Source organism: Elephantulus edwardii, unplaced genomic scaffold (genome assembly GCF_000299155.1).
Source record: "Elephantulus edwardii isolate Elephantulus edwardi_28Jun2011 unplaced genomic scaffold, EleEdw1.0 scaffold00236, whole genome shotgun sequence".
Taxonomy (NCBI): Eukaryota; Metazoa; Chordata; class Mammalia; order Macroscelidea; family Macroscelididae; genus Elephantulus; species Elephantulus edwardii.
The window spans coordinates 3,914,639-3,925,568 of record NW_006399986.1 but is presented as its reverse complement, the minus strand read 5'-3'; the positions used below and the strand labels follow the sequence as shown (position 1 = coordinate 3,925,568).

Sequence of the window (10,930 nt, the reverse complement as noted above, 5' to 3'; positions counted from 1 at the left end):
AAATAATAATAATAATAATAATAATAGTAATAATAAATACTTATAGTCTCTGAAAACCCACTGGAAGAGTCAGCTATGAGTCAGTTCCCACTCAGTGGTGCAGAATATCAACATGCTGTTTTAAGCACGCGTGGCACCAATATGTTAAGCATTGGGCTTCTAAGGTGAAGGTCAGTGGTTCGAACCCATTAGCTGCTCCACTAGAGAAATCTGGGCAGCCTCTTCCTGTAAAGATTTCATCATACTGGAAACCCGACAGTCAGAAACCTGAGTCAGAACCTGCTTGATGGCAGTCAGTTTTATTTTCTTGGTTACTGTTTTAGTTATTGTGGCTTTATAATCTGTTCTGATAAGAGGTAAGATGAAGTTGTTATTATTATTATTATTAAATACTATTTCAGAGCACCTACTGCGCCTCACTGAAATCTTTACAGAACCATGCAGGTTGGTTCAAAGAATTTATACTCATCCTAAGATAAAGATTACTAATAGCTCTGTTAGCTGTGATACGAGGTATTAAATGTTATCAGGCCTGGTGGGGAACATATGTGGTCAGCCGCCACGCAAAACCCGTGCACCACTGTTACCCACCACCAAACTGAAACTGGTAAAACTCCTAAAACGAGTTGGAAAGACTTGTTAGGTTTCTGTACTAATAAATTAAGGAACCTGACAGATCAGTCTGGCCATGTGCTTATGAAAGGTCACATGGTCTTAAAAAACCCATGAAGTTTTGGTTTCTTAAAGAAAGATACTGATGTTTATTACACGTTCATAACGGAGTCTGAAAGGGTCAGGATAGACTGACTCCCAGGAGGCTTTTCTACTCTGCACACAAGAGGGCACCTTGAGATGGAATCAACTTAAAGGCAACAAACAACAGCAGCAACAAACATTGGCACAGGTGCTGCAGTGGAAGGATTTTTGTTTTCCGTGTGAGAGACCTGGGTTCAAGGCCTGACGAGTGTAGTTCAAACACAGCCACCACCCGTCGGCCAGCAGAGGCTCGTATGTGGCCTTTCAGAAGCAGATGGCCAGGCCGTCTTTCGAGGTGTCTCTGGGCGTGTTTGAACCACCAACCTTTTCACAAAGAGTGGAATGCTTAACTGTTTGCACTGCTTAGGAACTCCTGGGGCAGGACGTTCAAACAGTTAAGTGTATCTGGGGAGGGAGAAATCAGCCAGAGACCATGACATTCACTTGACAATGACAGTCAGCCCTTATTAAACGTCACCTTGTGTAGGAAATGCCGGTGTAGCCAAACGGATGACCCAATTTTGTGAGTCAGTCATATATCACTGAAATTACCACAAGCTCAGCAATTCCTCTGTGTACAAGTCAGTGACGTTGATGACTTTCTTTGAACTGTACAACCATTCTCACCCTCCGTTTCACAGCTGTCCCTCCCCTGTTCACACAAACTCACTTAAGGCCCTTAAAGTTTTATCCGATCCTTCAAGTTCACATAGTCAGTTTGCTCCTGTAAAGAGAGCTCTTTAGACTTGATTTGACTGCTTTGTTTTTAAACTTGTTCTCGCGCTTGAAGTGAGAGTTTACTTCAGAGAAAACAGATTCAACAATTCCTATCTTCAGTTCACAAGGACCCCGGATGATGGTTTTCTGGGGTGTGTTGATAGGAATATCTGCGCTTCGTTTAATCTTTCTGTGGAGTAGGCACAGGTGTGAAGCATTTTTCTCTTAACCAGAAGGTTAGCAGTTTGAACCCTTCAGTCACTCTGTGGGGAGACTGCTTGTGGAGAGACGAGAGCCTCGGACAAACCCTCCGAGGAAGTTCTGCTCCATCCTCTAGGACTGCTAAGAGAATGAACTCCACCATGATAATTTGATTCGTGAGACTGGCTCAGGACAGGGAAGGGTTCAGAGCTGCAGTATATAGGGTCACTGTCCATCACAGACGACCCAATGGCACATAACAGCGATAACATATTGTGACAGGTTTGGAAGCAGGAGTGGCAGCCACTTCCTAAATAAGATGCCTCCGGAAACTCTATGAACATTGATAGATGTCGATGCTTGTAGAGGGGCTTCAGGCCTTTTGTTCACAGGGTCACTATGAGTCGTGCTTGATTCAAAGACCACCACCACCAACAACTACATGAGGAGTTTAATTTTTATTATTATTATTATTATTATTTTGTGTGTATGTACCATCAAATCGTATCTGACTGGTACAGGAGGAGATTACCCCTCCTTCTCCAGCAGAGCATCTGGTGGATTCAAACCGCTTACCTCTGGGATTGCAATGCAGCTTCTTGCCACTAGGCCACCAGAGCTCCCTGAGGAGTTTAATTTTTACAAGAGCAGATATTTGCCAGGTATTTCTTTCTCTTTCTTCCTCATACAGACCAAAGTCATTACTGTGAATTGAAATTCATTAATTGCATTAGAAAATCTCACAACTTGCTGTTGAGTTGGAAACACTCCCAGTGAATTTTCCAAGGCTGTAAGTCACGAAGGAAGAAGACTGTCCATTTTTATATGAGGAGCCACTGGTAGACTTAAACTCCCAGAGAGGCATCACCTTTGGGCTTGTTGTTGTTATGTGCCGTTGAGTCGCTTGCGACTCATAGCGACCCTATGTACAACAGCTCTAAACTCCACTCTGTCCTGTGCCAATCTCATTGCCTCCGACACACTCATCCCGATTACCCCAGTCACTGAATCAATCCACCTCATGGAGGGTCTTCCCCTCCTTCTCTGTCCCTCCACCCTCCCAAGCATGATGTCCCTCTCCAAGGACCGGTCTCTCCTTACAACATGACCAAAGTATATCAGAATCCTTGCCTCCAAGGAGCAGCCTGATTTAACCCTCTCCAGGATGAATCTGTTTGTTCTCTTAGCAGTCCATGGCACCTTCAGCACTCTTCTCCAACACCAAAGCTCAAAAGCATCAATTCTCCTTCTATCCTCCTTGGTCATTGTCCAGCTCTCTGATGCATAACAAATAATTGCAAAGACCATGGCCTGTATCAGACGCACCTTGGTCTCCAGAGAGACATCGTTGCTCTTGAGTACTTTAGAGAGGTCAGTAATAGCAGACTTTCCCATGGCAATACGTATTTTAGTTTCCTGGCTGCTGGTGCCAAGAATGTTGATTGTGGAGCCAAGCAAACTAAAACTGTGAACAATCTCAATCTCTTCACCTTTGGGCTAGCAGAGAAAATCCCAAGGGAGTAAGTCCGCTACCAGAATTCCCTACTACATACATTAGTCAGTGGCAATTTGTAGCATAAAACAAAATGTCTATGAAGGATCTTACTTCACTCTAATAAAAAAAAATAATTAAAAAAAAAACCCTTAACAAATTAACTGTCATCGAGTTGGTTCTGAGTTAGGGACCTTCTATTGTGCTTTGAGGCTGCAAATCTTTTTTTTTTAATACATTTTATTATTCTTTGTGTGTGTGCCATCAAATCAGATCTGACTGGTACAGGAGGAGATTGCCCCTCCTCCGGCAGAGCATCTGGTGGATTCGAACTGTGTACCTCTGGGATTGCAGTGCAGCTTCTTGCCACTAGGCCACCAGAGCTCCTGAGGCTGCAAATCTTTGCAGGACACCATCCCTGTTTCCTCCAGGGTGGCTGGTGCCTTCGAACCGGGGAGCATTTGGATAGCAACTCGACTTATTACACGCTAAGCCACCACGACTCAGTGGGGCCAGTACTGGGTTTGAAATGTCCACCTTTTTCCAATTAATACAATACCCAAGCTTGTAACTGCTTGTGCCATGAGGGGAAAGGAGCCTGGTATCGAGGAGGACGAGCGAGCCTTTTGTCTGTCTCCAGATCATGTCTTTCCACAAGTCCCCACTTACCTGGTGTATAACCCCAAGGCTCGTAGTAAGAGGGGAAAACCCCTAGGTGGCAGCCTCGGACAAACTCCTCATAGTCCACGGGCAGCAGCGGGCTGGTGGAGGAGAGGAACTCTGGGTGGAAAATCACCTGACGGGGGGGGAAAAAGAAGAGTTCAGTCTCAGCACCCGGTGCACCTGCGCCCGGTGACCGCAGAGCAGCTCAGAGAAGGTGAAACACTTTGTCTAAATCCACACAGTCAGCCAGCCGCTGGGCACAGATTATTTTGTGTTGAGAATACACTCAGCAAAATAAATTTACACAAGTATAACATGTGTATGATGAAGTGACAATGATTCTATTCTTCAAATTATCAAACTATTCACCCCTTTTCTGAGCTGCTTGTCCCCCATTCACGTGCGCTCCCTGCTTCCTAGGATTTTGTCAGTTTGATCCCTGATCAATAGACCTTTTCTTAGTGATTTAAGTAAAAGTTTACAGAGCAAATTGGATTTCCATTCAACAACTCACACATATTTCCATGGCAATCCCCACATTATAATGGTTTCTACCCTATTCCTCCCTGTGTTTCCCATCTCCCTTCATCCTTCTTTCTTATTCCTTCCTGCATTCTGAGTTTTCTCTCTGGAAAAACACTGTCTCTTTGAGCTAATCATGTTGATTTTTCAGAAGGATGCATACCTTTCTAGTGTTATTGATCTGAAGAATATAGTTGTTGTTATGTGCTGTCAAGTCGCCTGTGACTCATAGCAACCCTATGTACAACAGCCCTGAAACCTGCTCTATCCCGTGCCAATCTTATTGTTCCTGACATGCCCCATTACTCCAGTCACTGAATCAATCCATCTAATCGAGGGTCTTCCTCTCCTGCATTGTCCGTCCACGCTCCTAAGCATGATATTCCTCTCCAAGGACTGATCCCACCTTGTAATATGTCCAAAGTATGTCATACGAAGCTTCAGAATTCTTGCCTCCAAGGAGCAGCCTGGCTTCACCCTCTCTGGGATGAACTTGTTTGTTCTCCTAGCAGTCCATGGTATATTCACTACTCTTCTCCAACACCACAGCTCAAAGGCATCAACTCTCCTTCTATCATCCCTAGTCATTGTCCAGCTCTCTGAATCATAGCAAGTAATTGGAAAAACCATGGCCTGTATCAGGCACACCTTAGTCTCCAGACTGACATCGTTGTTCTTCAGTACCTTGGAGAGGCCTCTGACAGCAGACTTTCCCAATGCAATTCATCTTTTAAAATTTCCTGGCTGCTGGTACCAAGAGTGTTGACTGTAGAGCCAAACAAACGGAAGCTGTAAACAATCTCAATCTCTTCACTATCTATCATGATGCTGCCAATTGGCCCAGTGGTGAGAATCTTTGTTTTCTTGATGTTGAGCCTCAATCCAGACTGAAGGCTGCAGTCTTGGACCTTCTGCAGCAAGTGCTTCAGGTTCTCCTCAGTTTCAGCAAGCAGGGTTGTGTCATTAGTTGGCTGAAAACTGGCTCACAGATCAGAGATAGATCTTGGAAAGAGCAAATGCTCAAAGCAGACATTCTTTACTAGTTAAATCAAACTTCTGTTTGATTTTAAGGGTTATTTTTGCCTTAAAGTTTAAAGATTATCTTAGTTTCTGGAATTCATCCAGCCTCCATAACTCTAGAAAGACTATAAAAGTCTATAAAATTTTGAAATTCTGTTCCGCATTCCCCTCCCTTTTGATGGTGATTTTAGAGAATCTTCCCTCTGAAATGTTCATTAATGGTAGCTGGGCCCCATCTAGATCTTCTGGTCTCATGGTAAAGGAGACTCGTGGCCACTCATTCCATTTCCTCCTCCTCTTCCTGATTTTCTTTCTTCTGCTGTTGTTCCAGATAAACAAAGACCAACTCTTGACCCTTGGGCCAGGGTTCTTTTTGAAACATGATAAGGCTTTTGAGAAACTATGCTGATGGAGAGTTTGAGGCTCGGGTAAACTATCCCCACGCTGAGTAATTCCAACTCGCCGCTGGCCAGAGATCTTACCTTGACCCTGTCGGCACTGCTATTGAAAAGGCCTATTCGGCGGATGGTGGTGAGAATGGGATCTGACGAGTCATCCAGCATATTGTGGGTGCATACAGGGGGGAAGGACTGCCGCTGTGGGAGAATATGGGGGGTGGGCATCAGGAAACAGATAAGGGACAAAGGTTGCTGGGAGCTGCAGCTTTCTCCTCCCCTTTCTCCCTAAAGTTACTTTATTATTATTTTCCTCAGTTCCTTGCCCACCCACCTTCCTAAAAGAAATGAGTATACAAAGTCATCTTTGAGGCAAAGCTACAATGTTAATAGATCTCAGTGACAGCTGGGAATTACAACTGTCCTTTTCAAGCCAATCACTGAAAAGAATCCTGAAGGAACTACAACTCCCAGCATTCCATGTGGCTCAAGCCAGCCAACATGGTAGGAAGTCTCTGAGCCTGCTGGGAGTTGTAGTTTACTTAAAATTTCAGCTCTCCTCTTGATAATTAGGTTCTTTATGATCTCTCTCTTTTTTTTTTTAAATTTTATTATTTTGTATGTACCGTCAAATCAAATCTGACTGGTACAGGAGGAGATAGCCCCTCCTTCTCCATCAGAGCGTCTGGTGCATTCAAACCACACACCTCTGGGATTACAGTGCAGCATCCTGCCACTAGGCCACCAGAGCTCCCATGATCTCAGTCTTATAAACCCCCCTACTTCATAGGCCTCAAAGAAACCAGAAATCCCTAGCAAAGTCCATGGCTCAAAAAACCACAGCAAAATAGGGCTGAGAGCTGCTGGAAATTGCAAAGTCAACTGCAGTAAGTTTACATCTTCCTAGGAACATCACTATGGTCTCTCCCATCGGAACTATGCATTAAATTCCCAGAAGCCTCTGGGGGGCAACACTAGCAAGTCAAGCTGCCTCTTAGACTTCTGAGAATTGCCACCTGAAGGGTCAGTGGGCCAAATGATACCTGTGTGGCAAAGATGGCTCTCTTCATCATGGTGAAGTCCTCTTTGTCCAGCATCTTGTTCATGTCCGGGAGGCTCCCCCTGCAGGGCACGTAGAGAAATACATCTTGGAAAGGGGTGATGAGAAGGATGGGGTGGGTGCAGGGCTGAGGGTGATGCACTCACACCAGCAAAGACTCGTACAGCTTCCGCCCGAACTTCTCCTTCACGGCGTTGGCAGTGTCCCTGGAAGGAGAAGAGCGAGGGCGTCAACCAAATACCAGCTCTGAGGGGAAACTGAGGCCTGAGAGGGGAAGCAGTGGCCCAGAGGACAGGCCAACACCCACCACCCAGACACTGGACGGCCTGGGTCCCTCTGTCCTAGCATCAGCTGTGTGGCTCAGAGTCGGTGGTTGTCCCTCTCTGACTTCAGTGACTCAGACGTTAAGATGGGGATAAAATTAGGATTGACCTCAGAGGCCGGTGGAGAGGAACCAAGGAGGCGGAGAGAAAGGGCAGGGTGCCTGAACACCACAAGCCTCCAGAAATGTCAGCCTGTCTTGAGCCTGGTGGTGAGGAGGGGAGGCTGAGGCCCACTTTATTAAAAAAGCAAAGAAGGATTCAAGAAGAGGTCTGTACACCTGCGTAAGGCTGGTTGACCAGTCCCTGAAGGATGACACCAGACGTGGCCACGCAGGAAGTCAGCAAAATGAACAAAGCCACTCCATCCAAATGGATCAATACAGCGGCTGCAGCAAAGGGCTCGTAAACAGCGGAGATCGAGGATGGCGCGGGGCGGGGCTTTGTGGTTTGCGAAGAGTCACACAGCCTCTGCAGGTTAGTGCCCTTCCGTGGAATCTCCCTACTTTCCAATCAGGGACCTCACTCAGCTGTCACACGTGGCCCAGCTGTGACTTGTGCCTGACTCCTTCCCCACTCTCCCCCTCCCACACTCCCGCCAAGGTGGTGCCTCTGTAGAAATGAATGGGACACTGGACCCAAAATACACAACTGAGGGTGAGACGGGCGGGGACCCAGAGCTGAGGGCTACTGACCACAGCTGCTTGCGGACGGCTTGGCCCTTGAGGGTCTCCACGTTGAAGTTGTTGGTTCGAGCCGGCATGATGAAGAAGGTGACCACTGTCTGCTCGCTGCCATTCACCTAGGCGGAAGGGGAGAGCAAGGAGCTATCACCGACCCCCTCCGTCCCCAGCTGGGCCCCTTTCTAGAGAGGAGAATTGCGGGACAACGTTACTATCCGCACTGGGACTCTAACGTCTTTCGGGGTCTTCTGACACCCTCCACCCTGTGGGATTCTCTTCCTAGCTCTCTTGGTTTCTGCACCCCCTTAATCAAGCGCAAGGAATTGTCTAAATTCTTGAAGGTAAGAGTCAGGATTGTGATCACAACAGAAAAAAAAAAAAAGAAACAACCACCAGTGTACAGCACCCACCCACCCACGTAGAATACCACACAGTGATACAGTCTGTTATAAACATCTAATAAACTTCAGTTTTTCTCTTGCTCTCAAAAAAAAATATTACACAGTCTAACAGAATAATGAAGAAGCCGAGAAATATCTTGCAATGTGGGATTAACCAGGAAGATATCCCAAAGCCAAAGCCACACCCCCGAGTCGGTTCTGACTCAGGGAAACCCTCCCTCGGGTTCCAAGCTTTAAGGGATTATATTAGAGAAAGAGAAAATACATGTTAGAGAGTGTCTGAGAGTCACAGTGAACACTGTTACCAATCCTGCATTACCAGCAATAACAAACAGTGATTTATCAGCAGATCCACTGAGAGATTGACAAGATGGACAGGAAAAAAGGACCTTCACACAGAGGTTTGGCCGAGGACGCCAATGAGTGAGTAAATGTCCCGCAGAGAAAACAGGGGCAAAGTGATGTGAACTTTTTTTTTTTAATTATTTGTGTGTGTGTGTACCGTCAAATCAGATCTGACTGGTACAGGAGGAGATTGTCCCTCCTTCCCCGGCAGAGCATCTGGTGGATTCAAACCATGTGCCTCTGGGATTGTAGTTGCAGCTCCTTGCCACTAGGCCACCAGAGCTCCCCTTGATGTGAACTTTTGAGCCAGAGCAGACCACCCTGTGTCACTAGGCCGATGTCCACCTCAGAGGACCCGCTTTGGGCCCATCCTGATTCTCATCCCTCAGAACGGAGACAATTCATGACCTCCTGTCGCACCCTCCCTGGGGATGGGGGGACGACTCTGCTCCCTGTAAGGTAGCAATTTTCTTTGCCTCCTGGAGGCCAAGTCTTACTCTGAGCAGATAGTTGAGCCTGGCCAAGGCCTCGAGGAAGACATCAGCCCCTTTGTTGGAGAACTCATAGCGACCGGCGATGAAGAAGTACAAGGTCTTGTCCAAGTTGAAGTCCAGGTGCCTGGAGAAGAGGTAAGACAGAGGTAGACCCAGCATCCTCCCCTTCTACCCACAAATCCCAGAAGGCACCGGGGCAAAGAGCATCTTAGACAATGCGGAGGCCTCGCCAGGAGTCTCCCGGGGTTGCAACCCTTTTCTCTCAAAATGGAGCTTTCCTTTAACACTCAGCCCTGTTACCTGTCGCTCAGGAGCCCAGGAGGCTCAGCCCCCCAGGCCTCTCCTCCCTCAGACCCTGGGAAAGTGAGTTCTCAGCCACCCCCTTTCTCAGGACCTAGGTCTCTGGCCTACGTACCCATAAAAATGGCCCCGCACAAATTCTTGGATTCGAGCCTTGCTCTGGGCATGAAGGTTCTGGAACTCATGCATGGCAGAGAATTTCTTCACATTCAGTCCGTTGGGGGTCACAATATCTGGGATTTGGGAGACATGGTCCCATGGTTCATTCCATCATTTGTTCATCCAGAATAAATTGGAATTTGATTGAAATGGATGGATTTAATAATTTAATAAAGGCCTCTCTTGCAATGTCTTTCCTTTTACTAGCTTTTTGGTGAGATCTCTTGGTGACCCATTTACCCTGCCACCAAATGCCTTCTTGCTAAACTACAACTCCCACCAGTCCTTGCAAAAGGGCACCGAGACAAGGAGGAGATGCACATCAGGACTTCTGGGAGTTGTAGCTCTTTGGTCTTATCTAGCCCATCCTGAGCTGGGAATGATCAAATATCCCCAAAACTATGCTTCTCCCAGGACATGCTGTCTATCCATATTCAGGCCCCTTTCAAAAGTTCAACCAGCGTTCCTGGGTTTCAGCACACAAAAAAAATTCAACCAGTTCTTGGCTTCATAAATGCAAGAGGACAACAATGAAAAACTACAATTCCTATCAGCACATGGGGCAAAACTCCAGGGTTATAATTGCCTTCTGGGAAGTATAGTTCTCAATGTAAACACACTGAACACAAATGATGCTATGCGTGATCCCAACCATTTTTTTTCTCAGAAAACAACATATCTTAGATCATTATCCCCCCGCCTTTTTTTAATGTGTGTACCGTCAAATCAGATCTGACTGGTACAGGAGGAGATTGTCCCTCCTTCTTCAGCAGAGCATCTGGTGGATTCGAACCTCACATCTCTGGGATTGCAGTGCAGCTTCTTGCCACTAGGCCACCAGAGCTCACCATTATCCTTTTTCAAAAGACCAATATCTATAGTAGCCAATTAGAGAATTTTAACATTTCTGAAATTAGTAACAAAGATATTATACTTCCCATTAGGGAGCTCTGATGACATAAGTCCACTTCCTGTGTGATTTACAGTCTCAGAAATCTGAAGGGTCAGTTATGAGCTAGCTATCTCTGCCTCTATGGCGACGACCTGAGTTGAATTAAACTACCCATTAGCTTCCACGGTGCACAGCCCAGCAGCCCTATATACAAGTCACTGACCCATAGCCTTCTGGGAGCTGTAGTTTTTTCCTCCTTAGAGTAAAATTGTTGCTACTAGTCTGACCCAAGCCATAGTAGTCACCTCAATGCATGTGACAGCTGAATAATGAAAAAGAAAAGGAGAAGAATTAGCTCATTTGAATGATAGTAAATTGGTCTTGGAAGAAATAAAGCTAGAAGGTTCCATACAACTAAGAATGGCGGAGCTCTGGTGGCCTAGTGGCAAGAAGCTGCACTGCAATCCCAGAGGTGCACGGTTCGAATCCACCAGATGCTCTGCTGGAGAA

The 10,930-nt window shown here is 46.3% G+C and overlaps 1 protein-coding gene across 1 annotated transcript in view; it reads right to left on the bottom strand.

The window, feature by feature from the left end:
- The window catches only part of GYS1 (glycogen synthase 1 (muscle)), a 37,832-nt gene that overhangs the window by 16,144 nt on the left and 10,758 nt on the right, over positions 1–10,930 (bottom strand). The window contains exons 6-12 of the mRNA XM_006898739.1: positions 9,485–9,602; positions 9,073–9,193; positions 7,842–7,948; positions 6,973–7,032; positions 6,810–6,888; positions 5,854–5,967; positions 3,832–3,962 (exon numbers count right to left, since the gene is read on the bottom strand). Of these exons, the coding sequence (XP_006898801.1) occupies positions 3,832–3,962; positions 5,854–5,967; positions 6,810–6,888; positions 6,973–7,032; positions 7,842–7,948; positions 9,073–9,193; positions 9,485–9,602 (730 nt within the window). The remainder of the gene's footprint in view (positions 1–3,831; positions 3,963–5,853; positions 5,968–6,809; positions 6,889–6,972; positions 7,033–7,841; positions 7,949–9,072; positions 9,194–9,484; positions 9,603–10,930) is intronic.